Source organism: Dermacentor andersoni, chromosome 7 (assembly GCF_023375885.2).
Source record: "Dermacentor andersoni chromosome 7, qqDerAnde1_hic_scaffold, whole genome shotgun sequence".
In the NCBI taxonomy this organism is placed as follows: Eukaryota; Metazoa; Arthropoda; class Arachnida; order Ixodida; family Ixodidae; genus Dermacentor; species Dermacentor andersoni.
Window position 1 is genome coordinate 135,835,602 of NC_092820.1, and position 16,787 is coordinate 135,852,388.

Here is a 16,787-nt window from a genome sequence, read left to right on the forward strand (position 1 = left end):
ATATGACTACAGAATGTGAAAATGCAGATGCTAATTGCAGATTTGGCCAGCTGTAACTTCACTTGAGTAATCTTGAGTTTTAGCATTGAGGGAAAAAAAAATTATTCGTTACTAAGGGCTGTCAGGGCAGAAGCTTAACATTAACAGCAGTGATTGTTAGCTTACTTGTCCTATGCGACAACTTTTTTTACTGTTTTTTCCCCTGCGACTTGTCACTTACGGTTACCTTGTATCTATGGTAACCATATGTATAGTGCATAGCGAGTTGGGGAAGCAGATTCTACAGTTAATGGTGGTGCTGCAGTTCCCCTTCACTGGCTCTCTATAATTTCCATACTGGCTTTCAACACTTCAACAAAGTATGTAAGTGTTAGCATGCCCTTCTAGATCACTGTAGCATAGTTGCTCTAACTTTTACAAGGTAGACGTAAACATTTACTTCTACTATTGCAGTTATTGCAACCGTGAGGATTAATCGAGCAAGAAATGTTGCTTTAAATCAACGTTTTGCCAAGATGACTTGTCTGCGTCGTTTGAATTCTATTACAGCCACGTTTGGGTTCCATTTCCTCGGTCACCTCGTGCCAATTTTGGCATGACTTTTTAGCACGATGATGCTGCTCACAATATCAAACACAGGACCAAACTCTGTGGTATGTCGGTATTAGGATAAACACAGAGGAGTGAAAGAACTAGGAGGGAGCATCACAGGATAGAATTCAAGTTAGAAAAAAGTCGGTCCCATACGTGATCAAGTCGCGGTGACTTTTAGTGTATTCTGCTCCCGCGCTCGGCACAAACTTTCGAAAAGGCCACGAAGTACGACAGTAATCTGTGGCGGCCACACTCGCCCACTGCAACGAAGATGCTAAGTGTGTACGTCTTGCAACAGAGGTCGCATTTGCAGGTGGGAGATCAGTGCCATGACAACAAACAACAGCATCTCACGCCCGTCGCAGACGACGGGTTGATTTGCCCCCACTGCTGCAGCGACGCATTCTTGCGGTGTAGCCACCGGCGACGGGTGGCGAAGTTTGTACATAAGTGGCGGCGTGCATCATCAGGCCATCTCCTTCTCCTCACTCGGTGGACGAGACATGGGGCTCTGGAACACCGCGCTCGTCGGGAAGCGGATGGTCACCGAGCTCGTGGTGATCTCGAGGAGGGGGGTGTCTGAAAGAAAAGAATGTGCAAACATGTTCCTCAAGCTCTTGGAAAGGGTTGCGTCTTTTGATGTTCCAAGTGTGGTTGTGAAAGCAGCGATTGCTGGCGATTGTTGTTCTCTCGAGCTGGCTGATAGTTTTTTTTTTTTTCTGTTCCCCATTGAGGTCTCGTCGCCACCATGCTGTTTACATGTGTTTTCTAGTGCTGAAGACGAAAGACACTTTTGCTCGAGGTTCTTTTGAGTTTTTAACCCTGTAGGAAGTAGGCGCAGTGGTATTTTGGTGTTCTGTACATAGTCTTGTTTTTTTTGTTTTTTTCTCCCTTTTTTCCTTTGGAGGTAGAGAAGCTCAACCGAAGAGAGCTGTAGGACCAGCTTAAGATGTGTTTCTTTTCACAGAATTTTCATAAGTCTAAGAGCCCATTCCTCTTTGCAGTTTATTTGCTGTTTTCTGTATAGATTTCTTTTTTCATGAGAGATTCACCATTTAAATAGCAGAGGTGTGCAAATATTTGAGTTTGACCTTCCAGTTTGCCATTAGACAAGTGCTAACCATTATTTAGATGGCATCATGCAACTGGTAATAATCTGTGACCGATCAACCATTGCAAAGCTTTCTTTATTTCGTTCATTGACGTGCTTCCAAGTCATTGCATGCTAGATTAGTATGAACTGTTATTAAGTATGAAATTATGTCACTGCGGCTAATAAGGAGGTTCAGAAAGCATGGCTAAATTCAAGTGGCAAGTACTAGGTTGGCTTGATTGGGTGAATCATGGTTGGTTTAAACACAATTCGAATGGGGAAGCAGGAGCTTTTTGCTGTTGATCAAAAGTCGTGCCTAAGGTCATTGTGTGCTATGTGAAAATTAAGCATTAATATCAAGGCACATGACAGATGGACCTGACTGTGTTGTGAGTCGTAATTATTGTGAGTCGTAACTTATAGAAATGTAAATAGACTTTGTTCAGACGAGGCGCACAATTCCTTGCGGTTCCCGTGGAGTTTCTTAGGACACTCAAAACGGGGGATGCACAGAAATGGCAGGAAGTGTAGGCTTTGGACTGAGACCTTTTTCTGAGAGCCAAAGACCTCTTGAGGACCTCATGTGGGGACAAATGTTAGTCCTGCATGAAGGTTAAGTGGCTATTAGGGCCCTGTTTAAGTTATTAACAGTATGTGCAGTTATTAAAACATGAGTGTTCATGATGGCTTACGTTTACACTAAATGTGAACACCACCTCTGGCAAGTTGCTGAATTTTGAAGAAAGATTAGGTCGGGTGCTCATTATTAGCCTGTCATTTGTTATTCTACATTTGTTTTCTTCATACACTTGAGCGAACATCAGTGTAAGGTGAAATACAAAGTTTGACGACTACCTGTCTGGCTGGGAAAATGCATGTTCTCCAATGACAGAAAATCAAGCACAGACAAAAAGAGTAGGGAACTTTGGTGATGTCCAAGAGAAAATAAAGACTGAATTGAATTCAAGTTTAGGCTGTCAATACTGGAGCCTTGTTCGCAATTTAGTGATGCTGAAACGTCATTAAATTTCATTACTCTTTTGGCCAGCGCTTCACTTCGCGTCTTTGGATAAAATCAGAACAAGGTGTGCCATTTGAAAAGGGTCAAGTAAATATTAAATTCCAAAAAAACGCCTTCATTTTCATAATCATGACCGCATGCAAGGCCAAGCAGTGTCCAAGCTATGTCTTTCGCGTCCCAGCATTTTTGTTTCCGCAGCACCCTTTTAAAGATGAAACCTGGTGTAGATGGCCATGCCGCATTTCTCTCTGGGCTGTATTCGGCAAAACTTTTCCCCAACATCTCGTGGGAGGCCTGACTTCTTTGTTCTGCTCGAATTGTACAAGTAGAAGTACAAGAATTGTACAAGTAAGGTGGAATTGTGTTCGTGTCAGCAAATAAGAAGATTATTGCATCGACCAGTTGGCCACAAAAGCAATACACACAAGTATGTGCACGTGTGTTCTATCTGCGTACTATTTTTGTAGGGGTCTGGTTTATGCAAGAATGCTCTTGTTTACTTGCTATGCGCTAACTAAACCAGCAGCGTGTCTTTCTTGTGTTCATGGATTAGAATTGAAGAAAGGGTCCTAGTTCGAGTTCTAAACAAGAAGGTTATTTCAAAGTGATTTACACTGGTTATCTTAACCCTTTTACTCCCAGGCCTGACATGTAGTCATCCTAGCAGTTTGTACCAGTATTGCAGTTCATACCAGTAGTACTAGCAGTACTTTATGCTGGACGTCTAGGTCTCCCTAAGGACAACTGCTACTTGAATGGTTTAAACTTGCTGGTACTGGTATGGTAGTACTGCTTCTACGAGTCCTGTTTGTCCAGGCCACAATTATTATTTTTGCTTTTCTCGTCAAAAGCGAAACGCAGTCAACTCATTTGAAGCTGTGCTGTTGGCACGTGTATTTAGTGTGGCTATTTCTGTTTTGATTATCATGGGTCTACGCAATCGAAGTAGAACCTCATGGATACATTCCCAATTCACGCAACTTCACAATTTGTGCTCTCGTGGCTGAAGGCTCTGGAAATGTCCTATTTAGACGATACAATCCAAGTATGTTTTTCCTTGTACAGTTTCTCAGAGAGTATCAACAAGGCCCTAGAATGTATTCAAAAATTGCACATATGCTGAGGGAGAGCCCCTGTGCTGTGTTTTCCTTCCTGAATATTTGGGATGAAATCAAGGATAAAACTGTGTGTTGAGTGAAAAAAATTCTTATGGAATAAAGAAATTGTGAAGCTTTTTGCGTTTATTTGGGAAAAATTTTGGGAGTTATGTGGTTGGAATAATATGTAGCATTAGTGGTGTAGAATGGATTCAGCCGTAGCACCATCTTGAGGACGTAACATTGTGGTGAATGAAACCATGGCAACGTGGAACATTTGCTTAAGGATATTTTGTTGTTGTTGTTTATGTTTATTCCTGTTTGAAGCTATGGTCTCCCAAAATGGATTGTCAAAGAAAAGTAAACATTCACTGGAGATCCACCAAATATGCTTTGCAAAAGTATGTAGGGTGGAATTTAGACTTGAAAGCTTTGAAGACGTTCTAGCTACTTGATTATTTCTACAATATAAACTTTCATGTCTTTCTGAGAAACAAACTTTGCAAATGGAAAAAAAGAAAAATTATCCTTATCCGGCAGTCGAGCCTAGGACCACCGCTCTGCTTCAGCGCTTGCTATTCCAAGGAAGCTTAAAGGAGCACTGACACAAAATTTATAAATTGTTGCATTGGTGTCGTTTAATTAACCTGTACACACGCATACCTTCGTCCAAGTATTAATGGAAGCATGCATGCAGTAGACATCAACCTGTAGAACCTTGCGACTTAGAGAACAAACAAGGCATGAAGGCATAAAGTGACATTGTGACGCTTTTGTGACGTTCAGCCTGCTTTATCAAGCCATCGGGTGGTATGCTTACACGTGCAAAAGCTGGGGACAATAGGACAACTGCCGTCACCTCCCAATTGACCTAGAGCTGCGCATTTCCTGCGAATATTGTCGCTCATTTTCTTTTCTTAAAGCTGGCTTATTCCACTAGGAATGTGAGGGAAGTAAGAGCGAAGGAAAGAAAAGTAGAGGAACTGTCTTGGTTGCACAGGAAATTTTTAGGGACCGTTTGCCAATCCTCGATGCTCCTAGTATAAGATACGCAACTTCAGCTGTAAGTGAGAATGAAATCTTGCCATACAGTTCTGTTCATTTGTGATGAAACTATTTATAATGGCAAGCGCTTGAATCGATGGGACTTGTTTGTTGCATCCTGCACAGTAGACTTGCAAAAATTCAAAATAAAATTATAGCCGATTCAAGGAGATCCAAGTTTTGCTTCGCTTATCAATGCATATTAAAGCAGCATGATTGCGAGTTGCCCAAGGGTGCTCAAGCGTTTTGGCTTCCCAGAGCTGATTAAAGTGGTAAACACTGCTGATGAGGGAGCATACATTAGGTGCGAAGAGTTGAAATTGGCCTATATTTGATGTCCAGGCTTCTCTGGTGTGGACGAGTGTTTCTGTAAAATGGCCCCACTCGGTCACTGCGGAAGCAAATATATCGTGCATGTATCTTTTCACCTATATATACTGGTAGATCAATTTTGGGAATCGATCAATACCCGTCTACATATCCATGTGTCATAATCTATAATTTTTGTCTTGAAAAGTATCTTATTCAATATTAAAATATTGGAATTTACAAGAATTTTTTTAAAAATGTACAGTTTGTGGAAATTTTTAATTGATGCAAGTTGGTGGCATCGAAGGTGTCTGAAATCGGCCCAAACGCAACAGTAATGCAGCTACGTGCAAAGAAGGGAAATTGTACTTTGGAGACGAAGGCAGGTAGACCCTCTTAGGGAGGCAAGCTTCATTTTGAAATGTGCCAGAAAGAAAACATCGCCATAAGACTCGCTGTCCCATCCTAAGTACATCACCATTCCACCAGACAGCTCTGATGGCTACAGTCTCTGGTATTACATGTTGAAAAGTGTGCGACGACGATCGCATGGCAGGCAGTTATAGTGTTTCTCCACCAGGGCTGTGTGTTTGGTTAAGCCTAACTGGTTTGTAGTTCCAAATGTGAGTTAACTGGCTCCAAACTGTTCTAAAATTAACTTGGAAGCCAGTTTTGCATTAAGATTCAACAAGAGAAGCTGTAGGCACTTGTATCTGCGCTTGTTGCTGGATTTCTTTTTAAGCTTTATAATTTAGTGTCGCTTTGAAAAAATTAGGTGCTAGTTCCTCATAGTCATTTTATCATTCCTTCAAGTGCTTGTGCCTGAGTGATGATTTTTGATGTCTTGCATGTTCGGAGCTCCTGCAGGATCACAGAAAAAAAAAATTCTGACTTCGTCAGTGGCGAGAGTTCAGTAGCACTATTCTTCACGCTTGCATGTGCTGGGCTAAATATGTTTATTTGTGCTAGTGCAGTCATTTATGTTAATGTGGCCATCCCATAGCTGCCACTCATGATTCGAGATTTCAATCTAAGGTATTTACAAGTTGCGGAGCTTTTTCTCACGGTGCTTGGTAACCTTCGTTTCGACCTGAAAGTGTAACTCAAAAAATGAATGGACTGACATGTTTTGTCATCATGCCACATGATGATTCTAGTGACCACACAACTGTGCCAATTGATTATGTTAACGGTGGCATGGTGTGCTGCCAGAAGAATGGTCCATTTTCCCAGAATATTTCAGTTGGGCGGAAATCTCCGTGCTTATGTCACTGATGTCCGCTTTATAAGTGCGAAGTTCGCCTGTGACTCCATTATTCTTAGCAAGATGCCAAATTTGCAGGGTTTCTGTCAATCATGCACTGATTTGCGCACTGACCAGGTGTATCAACGCATCTTGGCAAGCTTACTTGTGGAAGAGAGTGCCAGGAATCTATTCACATTGAACAACGGAAGCTCCACGTGATGACAATGTTTTTACTTTCTTGCACACCCTTAGGTTCAGCTGTCCATGGTTGGTTAGCCTGCCCAGCATTTCTTGAAAGTGCATAATTCTAGTGTCGCGTGTCCAGAGCGACCTCGTAAGAGGTGTCGCGTGCACAGGTCGCAACGGGGCGTAATGTCTTAAGAGAGGTTGCTCCCGTTTAGAAGGTCGAGACGAGCTGTCATGTAAGCAGTGTGAAAATACATCGTGTAAGAAAATATGGGTCTTAGTACAAGAAGCAAGCAGTTTCACCGCCAGATATGTACGCAAGTTTACTAGTGAAAGGCCTACTATAAAGGCAAATGCAATATACGATGAAAGCAGCATCAGAAGTACAAGAATGGGCATCTCAGTGATGTCTGATTGAAGAAGAAGTTCACTACAGTTCTCACTGGCTCAGCTATTTTTAGTTTATCATGTGACACTGTTCTGTTCAGATGGAAATCGCCATCTTTTCTGGTAGAGTTGAATGACAACAATGCAGGGTTTTATTAGACCGCTGGCCACAGATATCACTCGCGTGAAGTGGAGATTGGGTGTTCATTGCCTTTCCGAAGGATTTATGGGCTGCATTTTGACAGTGGTTGTTATGCTTGTCAGTTTACTCTTGTTGCAATATGTAAATTAGCCAATACTACTTAGGCAGATTTCATTTTTCTTTAAATTTTGCAGTCTCTGAAACATTTATTGTTCATCCGTGGCTCAAGCTTTGCTGAAATACATTTCGAAAATGCAAGGAAGCTGCATTTCAGTCAGCAGTTTTTCTTTTCTTTCCTGTATCTTCCTCTCTCTCTTTCTTTTGTCTTTTTGCTGCTTCTAGTATTGATAATTTTCAGGAAAAACGAAACATGCCATTTGGTATAAGGGATGGTATAAGGGATGTTCTTTCAAGTATTCCATGGCCTAGTATTGAGTTTGAAAGCGTTAAAGTTATATATTTCACTTCGTCTTTGTTGGATGGTGTCTGCTGCCATTGTGGTGCTTGCTTGCAAACCAGTTGTGTTCACGCCTGACTATAAGCGCAGCAGCTTTTGTAACATTTTATCACATTCTTGCGGAAGGAGCTATGAGAAAACAAAAGCTCATACATCTATTCTCTTATGAGGAAGGTTTAGCTTGGGTGCTCCTATCTAAATACATGTAAAAGGAGAATTCGTTTTTCTCGGTAACCACTGCACCAAATTTGGCAAGGTTTGTCGCATCTAAAAGAAAAGTAAAAATTTAGTGACTGTTGGTTTCGAATTTTTGATTTAGACCATAAATTTTTTATGAAAAGAGTAGCAAACATCGAAAATGTTTAGAAAACGAAACTATCAAGTTTACAACTCTTTAACTTCGCAATGAAAAGCGGTATCACAATTATGTGAATTGCATCTAATAGTACCTCTAAAGCAGACAAAATGGATATCTTACCCATGAATCACAAAGAATTTAGTAATATGGCAATACAGCTTTTGCAGAACTCTTGTAGACAACATAATAAATTCATGTAAGATGTAAAGTGACATATTAAATGTGTCCGCTTTCAATTATCTAGTTGATGCTGTTTACAGAACCGCAATATCTGTTTTGATGCAGAGCTATTTGTAAACTCGTTCTTCTATTTCTTCCTAACTTGCAGATTTTCGAAAATCCTTTTAACAATATTCAAGCCCTAAATCAAAATTCCGGTTCCAACAGTCACTAGAATTGACCTTTTTCTCTCAAATGCAACAAACTTCACTAAAATCAGTTCAGGGGTAATCTCGGAAAAACTTTTCTGCATTTTACATGTATTTGACTAGGCTGCGTCAGAGTTGAGCCCGAGCTAAAGCTTCCTCTTAATGCTGAAAATCTGGCTTGATGCATCAGTAACATATTTTGTCAACTCTCCTAGTTAGCAGCTTTGCTCGCTTACTTAGATGCCTCATTGCATGCACATTGTTTGCACGTTTTGCAAATTTTGTCAAGTGGAATTGAGTAGTGGTGTCCTCGGCAAGTGTTTCTTTTTCTTCATCCACCATTAAGGGCCAGCTCATTTCATTCAACACGATTGTAGCACTGCATTTTATTGCTGACTGCATTTCGGTCGGACATTGCTATTGGACATTAAAGTAGGTTATAAAGCAGCTGTCTTAGTGACCAAAACAAAGGTCTCTGTGGTTACATTTACCACATGTTACTGGCGGCCAGTAATTGAACGCAGTAACAGCACGGAATTCGCCGAAGTAGGCTAGCTGTTACTGGTGAGCTGCGCCTGCCTTACTAGAGGCTTGATTTAAATGCAACAATGAGTACTGGTTATTGACGTTGCTGTCAAATTCGACATTATGAAGCCGTCAACTGGCTATGCATGGAACAGTTACTTGCTCCTCGTGTAACTGTGTAGACGAGGCACATGTGTAGTGGAGTACAATATCGCGACGACTGCACAATCGCTAACTAAATAATTCGTCAGCAATTGCTCAGCCAGTACAAGCACAGACATTGGCTTCTGTTATGCGGCTTGCAACTTTCACGTGCTTGGCCTTGTCGGGCTTCTCAGAACATAGAGAAACACTATAAAGAGAAATAATTTGAGCTGTATAAGTAAATTACTCATCTACAATACCAAAAAAAGGACGCTCTTACCGCGAGTGGAGGCTTGATAAGTCAGAAAAAATGCGAGAACAAAGGTGGGTGACAACACCACCTTGTGGTTCCTGCACAAACCAACTGCGACACGATGGTATTGACAGAGTCAGCGCAATCCTAGAGAATTTCTTTATCTGTAAAAGTTTAATTCATTGTAGAGTTGAATCCCGTTACAGTGAAGTCGCGTGTGACCTAAAAATAGCTTTGATATACCCAATGTTCGTTATAAATGCATAGTATATGTTACACTAATAACAATGACATAATTTGTTATTTACTTCACTATATCCGATAATTCGTTATATCTGTGTTATATCATGGTTCGACTATCGTAAAGGAGCCAAAGGCTGAACATGGCATGTTTCAATAACTTTTCATGAGCCATAGCAGACCCCCGTGATGCATGACCTTGATTTCAAGGGCACACTGGGGTTTCATGTGCTCAAGCACGTAATTCCTTTGTTAGTTTTATGCCACTGTATTAGTCTACGTCTACTATGCTATTAACACTAATATTAATACTATTAAAGATAGAATAATACTGTTCAGTATAGGAAGGTGGTAGTGTGGATTAGAGAGCAGGGGCAGCAGGTATTTTAGTTGAGATTAAGATGTGGAAGTTGGACAGGGATGTAGTACATAGGGCAGGTTAGCCAGGTGGTCTATTAGAGTTAAGAATGGGTGTAAGGCAAGGGAAGTGCAGTCGATGACAACGGATAATTAGGTGGTGTAATGAAATGAGGAAATTCGCAGGCATAGGATGGGGTCAGCTGGCAGAAGACAGTGGTGATTGGAAATCAATGGTAGAGGCCTTTGTTCTCCAGTGGACATAAGAAAAGGCTGATGGTGGTGATCAATCATCATACCTTTACATTCAGTAACGCACGTGTTACTACAGTACAGTTGGAAGGTAAAGCAGTGAAGTAAGTCCTAATGATAGAGGGTGGGGTGCCTTGATTGGGGGCAGAATAATGTGTGCAGAAGCAGCGTCAACTGTGTTATTTTATACTCAATACCACGCTTTGTAGTGTTTCGCAGTGCAAGAATGGCAACTCTGGCTATCGTTGGGTCAGGGTTACTCTTCGAAGCAGTAGTGCCTCAAGAACAATGACTGGAAGATGTAAATAACTTAATTGCCCTGTGCTCCTGCACCTTGTAGGTGTGTTTGATCAGTTTGGTAATGGTGCAACTTGGACTGATAGGTAGAGAGATAGGAGCGAGTAGAGAGATTTTTGTGGAATACAAGGTGAAATGAAACAGACACGCATTGAATAATAACTATTCTCTACGTAAGTATTAATACCTTGTCAAAAGGGAATACACTACAGTTTTGCATCTTCCAGTCCTTGCTTGTGTGTTGCTACTGACCTCAACATTTCATTTCCAGGTTGCATTATTTTTTCTGCAAATATTTATAGAAGGAAGCAGAATTGAAACTAAAAGCAACTTACTGCTGAGGTTTATTTATAATTATTATTTGGGAAGACTTGTACTCCATCTCAGCAAGTCTGTGCAGCACAGCAAAAAGTACGGGTTGAGTTGGCCAACCAGAACAGAGAAGGGCTCCCCTGTTGTCCTGCTGTGATCAACCTCTGTGCGATGTCAACTGAAGGATTAGCAGTGCGCAACGGGTGAACCCTCCTTTCTTGGAACACACAATCGGCTCTCGTTACTGACTGGCTGACAGGAAAGTTCTAGCCTTTGCTGCATTGTACCGAGTAGTTCTGAACAGGGTGTAACAGCTAGTCTTGAGCCTCCTATCGGAGATTGCGACAAGAATCCAAATGGTTGTGTGTGTGGGCCCCATGTTTTTATAAAGTGTTAAACAGCTTGGTTGATTTTAGTCTGTATGGCACAATCTTTGGTTGTCCTATCTTTTATCTTTTTTCCCCTTCTTGGATTCTGTTCAGGTGTCTGTGTTGCGTAGAGAGGTGTTAAATGTAACCACATTGTAATATGTTCTTTGGTTTGCTACTACTGCCTTGAGTGCTGTATCTTTCCTGCGTGTTGAGTGCAAGTTGAGCTCTTTTAATGCAGCTTTGGCTACACAGGCTGTCAAAAGTATTTACGGTACAACAAGAAAATGTTGCATCCCATTTGCATTACACAATAAGTGAAACATGCTGATCAAAGCTAACAAGACCTGGCTTGCGGCCATAACTTTAGTAGTTTGGGAGGTTGTGATCCTTTGTTTTGTAGTGCGGGGTTGTTAATTTCATTGCTTGCTACTTTTGTACTGGCTTCCCTTACAATGTTCGTCATAGAAAGTTTGTCGTCATTCTGCTTACTTTTAGTTGCACTGGGTAGACATTGTGTTGAGATGATGCAGAATATTGTGCATGATTCTTGCCCAGAGTTGTGCCTCTTTATTCACAACCACATTGCACACGGCCAATTGTGAGTTAACCAGAAGTGTTCTTGTCAGAGTGTCTGGTTTTGAGAACAAATCATGGTGACAGCACACGTCAAGAACCCCGTAGTTCCTAGAAGAGCTGCGCTTTCTCGATATCCTCTGTAGCTGTGGCTTTGTTGACGGCTATCACCCACATGTGGCTACACATGCACAGGTATTTTATTTTGTACTGGCTCTGGCTCCCAATTCGTACATGACGTAACGGTTACTACTGTCAAGGGTTGTCTTGGGTCCTCTTCCCTTTCCTTTGACGTCTATTTTGGTTTGCGAAGGAGAGTTTATAGTGTATATAGTGTATCCATTGGCCCACGGTCATGTTTCGCCAATGCAGGCGAGTGTGATGCCTCTTCTCATCTATCTTGGTATTGATCCATGTGTTTGTATATGGTTAGCTAACGCACAATGCGACATATGTATAGCTTGAAAGTGTGAAAGAAACGACGTATATGTGTTCACAACACGGTTGAACCTGTAACTGTGTGTGTTATCCTGTTTATAGAAGCAGGTTGCTAGAAGGTGTGGCCTCACAGTGTGTGTTGTGGGACTGTCTTGATCGCTGTTCTCGCTGCTGGCAATTGTCGGGAGTGTGGAAGCTGCTTCCAGGAAGGTGTGCTTGAGGCTCTAACAGCTGCGCAGATGATTTTTAATTAGTGGTGTGCAAATATTTGAAGCTTCAAATACTGATCAAATAGTCTTTGCTTTGCTTCGTATTTGATTCGAGAATTCACTGTTCAAAGGTATAGAATATTGCTTTCTGTCCGAATACTATTAGGGACAACAACAGTTGTTGCAGTCTACAAGAAGAGAGACCAATGTAATAAGTGCTGATTAAATCATTACTGTTATAGTCATTGGTGTACCAGATGCATTCACCTTTTCATTGTTTCTCATTTACAAGTCTCTTAATTGACCTGACGTTCAGCTGTTAAAGGCAATATATGTGCCACATAATGTAAATGTTTTCTTTTGTTGCAAACGGAACTTGCAGAACCTTTATATTTTGCTTTGTTTAGAAGGAACACATTTCGGTATTTGATTCGACATTTGAAAGTTATTTTTCTTTCATATATGTATATTTAATTAGAAAGTTTCGCTATTTGTTTCACCTGAATTATTAATATGAGAAATTATCTGCTTAAATGATTCAGGTGGTGCAGAAATTGACTCTTTTTTCTCTGTTCTAAACTTGCCATTGGTTTTTGGCATTTTGTTACATTGCCTCCAAGTTTATTGACTCGAAAGGTTAAGTAGATGCAATGCGTAAAAGCATGCTGTACCAAAATTCTTTTTTTGTTTTTCCTTCTAAAGGTGAGCTAGTAGGATCCACCATCCAAAGTGCTTTGTTTATGCCATCGTGATCCATTCGGCTGCAATCTGTGGGTCAAAGTTGAGGAGGAGGACGTTTGCGACATGGCATCCACTTACGTTCAGCCAAGATGGTTGGCATCTTCAAGTGCACATCTTCCTGGGAGCAAGCTCCAACTGATGGTTTGCCCATGTTGTAATTGACTGTCATGCATATTGAGTGGATGTGTGATGCCCCAGGCATCCTGGCTTACTAGCCTCCTATGTGTTGACGTGTATACTCTGGGTGTTCCATCTGGTGTAACGTTTGTTGGCCTAGCGCATGTGGGCACTGTCTGTATGAGCGGGGCTGTGTGCAAAAACAAGGTTGGTGTTTGCCCTTCTTTTTCGTTTTGTCTTACCAGCGGGATGCATTGCACGGAACCACTCTAGTTGCTGCTTCGCTTTGCAGGTACCATTGTGGTCGTGACATGCTTGTAGCACCAGTCAAGGATTCATGTTGAATCAAGCTAATTGCAGTCGGGATGCGTAACATTTCTTTCACTGTTGTTCTAGATGTGATAACTGAAGTTAAGCAACCCTTGCAAATGGAAATTTTTGCCTCTTGTACCCCTAGTGACGATGCATACCACATAAGGTAGGCAGTATCATTCCAGGCCATGTGGAACGTCTCAGAAGTCTCCATGCGAAAAAGTAAATGAGCACAAGACGAGGCCTAGAGGCTCTGCATAAGGGTGAAAGAATGACTTGTGCGTTTACAGCATTGTACTGCAGTGCTGCCCACCAAGCAGTGCAACATTATACACATTGGCCAGAGGACTGCCTAATGTGCGCATAATATAATGCCCGAAGTCTAGGCTGGTTGCTTGCGGGCTGCACAGTTATATTTGCACGCTCTTGTATGACAAGACGTTCTGCCCGAACATCTGGCACAAGGAATGAGTAGATTGCACATCCGTCAGGCTTGCACTGAACGCTTGAAATATGTTGCTGGATGGTCGCATTTCGATTATCTGCTAAATATATCTGTGTTTTCAATATTGATGTATCTAAATGTTCATGAACGCCAATGCCGTATACATGACGGACCCTAGGCCAGTGTAGCTGCTGCGGCAGCTTTTTGCCCAGGTGCCCCACCCCTAGTTCAATTTGTTCCGAAAAATAAAGTTGTACACACGCATGCACACACACGCACACGAGGACGATCACCTGGTAGCAAGTCAGCCATAGCGCACACAAGTAGTTGGCACGAACACAATAAGTGGAACTGAACGAACTCATTCTGTCACGGGGTAGCGCTGTCGCGGGGTATATGCGCCATGCAAGTGGCAACCACTGGACCAGCGTAAACAGACCGGGCAGCACACACGCTTTGCCGTTGTCGCAGCTTTGAAACCCATGGTTGCACTTGTGGTAGCTTTGCTCGTGATCTCTGGACTTTGCAGTCATCGGAGGTTTTGCTCTCACGAGCATCGGCTCGCTTCTGTGCGAGGAGCCTGCTCAGCCTGATAATCAGTGACCGTGGACTTGTACTGGCTGGTTTCGGCGCATTGCTGTTCAGTACATACTAGTTTTGCGTTGTGCTTATATACGTGCCAAATGGACCTCTGAAAATGCTGTCGAGGGATATTATCGCATAGGAGGGAAAAAAAAAAGCCCACACAAAAGGGGGAGAGAGACTCCTCCTGTGTGCGCGTCATTTTCCACGCTACTTCCCGTCAACTGCTATGCAAGATCTAGTCCTTTGGGAAAAAATTATGCACATATCGCACATCTGCTCCACTCGCCTCGCAGAACTTGTTCGCCCGTGATATCTTGCCGTATTATATCCCGTGTTGCCATGCCGATGTCGGTATTTTCCAAAATAGGCTTTAGTGAATGTGCGTTCATTACCAACTAGTATCAAGGAATCGTATTGAGCATGCAGGTAATATCATCACGGAAATGTGTTAATTCCATGCACATGCGGTGAAGCGAGTGCAGAAAGGCACGTACCTTTCTTGGAAGTTCGGAGTGTATAAAAGAACCCTGATGATATCAGTTCCTACGAGAAGTATTGACACATGCAGTGGATTGTCTGTAAAGTTTTGGATAGTTAGCGCACCCTGATATTCTGTGTCGTAGTCACAACTAGGTGAAATGCTTGTATATATGTCTTCGTGTGGAGCAGGATGTTGCTATGGCAACGAAGGCAGCTAAAATATGTACTGTGATCACGTACAAGCAACCATGCTAGAGATTGCCAGACTATGTGCCCCTGTATTCCGTTTTCGTAGCAGGTAAACATCCAGGGGCATATGACCAAAGAAGGCGCTTAAAACCAGACTGGGTCTTTGAAACATGAGCGTCATCGTTACCACTAACCTTTAACTGTCAGTCTAGAGAGTTGATGGAAAGACATCCTTTGACTATATGTACGTTAACGTATCGCAGTGCTTGCACACACAGAAAAAGTTAGAATGCAGACATACGAATGGATTTCACTGAAAGTCGTGTCAAACAAATGGGTAGTCAAATGATATATTTCTATGAAAAACACTTAAAAAATCTAGGCTTTATTTATATTATACAAGTGTTTATCTGAAAGCAACAGTAAAGACTTTCCCAAATCGTGCATTGTTACATGAGGAAAAAAAATGAAAAGGAAAACTAAATCGGAGTGTTTCAAATTTTGAGGTTGACTGGTCGGCCGGCAGTGCGGTTTGCTCTTGTGCATGATACGTGGGCTTTTTGTGGTATCTAACTTTTCTTTCATGTGAAAGCATAAGCGTACATCTAAACTTTTCACAAGCAGCGCCTATTTCACCTTTCCCGAATTTTTATCTGCTAGTCCATATATTTTTTTACCTTCACTTCCCTAAGAAACAACAAATTGCAATCAGGCGCACGTGCAGGCGATAGCACAACAAAGCGTTGTGGAAGTGTGACATAAAAGTAGAGTAGCACATTTCTTGTTCAGGGCAGGTTAATGCTTGGTTCAAACCACGACTGGCCCATCGAACTTCCATACCTTCTGGTGCAGCACCGTTGTAGAGAAAGGGACAGACGGCCGTACTTACGAACGCCCGTTTTCCTTCCTCTAATGACCTGTGTTTTTTTTTTTTTTTTTTTTTTTGCTCACTCCTCTTTTCTGTGCATCTAATCTTTATGGGCTGTCCTAGCTAACGTTAACCAAGTTGTTATAAGAAAAATAAAGAGAAATAAAACACTGTGATAGATGCGGTGTTTGTCACAGGTTGGAAAAAATAAAGCGAAATAAAACACGGTGAAAGATGCGGTGTTTGTCACAGGTTGGACGACCTAACCGTAAGTCTTATAACCGTATCCCTCGACATCCTTCTTTTTTTTTTTTCTTCTAGCACCTTGGATAAGGTTAGTTGGGACACACAGTATATGCATGAGCAGGTGACAGCAGGTAACCTCTATTACACATTTGCGTGTTCCCTAGCTGCTGCGTAGTCTCCAGCGCCGAAGCTGCACTCGCGCCGACAGTGCCCACACGCGCAGGGTTTTTCATGTTTCTGCACACACGTCTTGGGCAGGATGTACAGAGTGACGCAGTGTTTCCGACGATTCTCTCTCTCGACTGTATACAAGTGGCTCACTCGCACATATGTGGCCCGAAAAGCGTGTTTATTCGCGCTCATCTATACGCGGTGTTGTTTTCTGGATCGACGGCCGTTTTCGATACGCGTCTGTTGTTGCGGCAGTGCCACCTCTATATGTGATGCTGTGGCTTTCTTTTCCTCATTTAATTTATACAAGGAAGGAGATGAAAATGAAGTAAAAAAATAATAAAAGGAAGAAAAGTTTGA

At 42.0% G+C, this 16,787-nt stretch overlaps 1 protein-coding gene across 6 annotated transcripts in view; it reads left to right on the plus strand.

The window, feature by feature from the left end:
- LOC126534563 (kelch domain-containing protein 3-like) overlaps nt 1–16,787 on the plus strand; it is a 118,429-nt gene extending 101,642 nt beyond the window's left edge. For 3 of the 6 annotated variants that reach the window (XM_050181827.3, XM_050181829.2, XM_050181825.3), the window contains exon 10: nt 908–16,787. In XM_050181827.3, coding sequence (XP_050037784.1) covers nt 908–971 — 64 coding nt within the window. In that variant the 3' untranslated portion in view covers nt 972–16,787. The remainder of the gene's footprint in view (nt 1–907) is intronic. The other 3 variants (XR_011895828.1, XR_008613064.2, XM_072289341.1) reach the window with 3 other exon arrangements.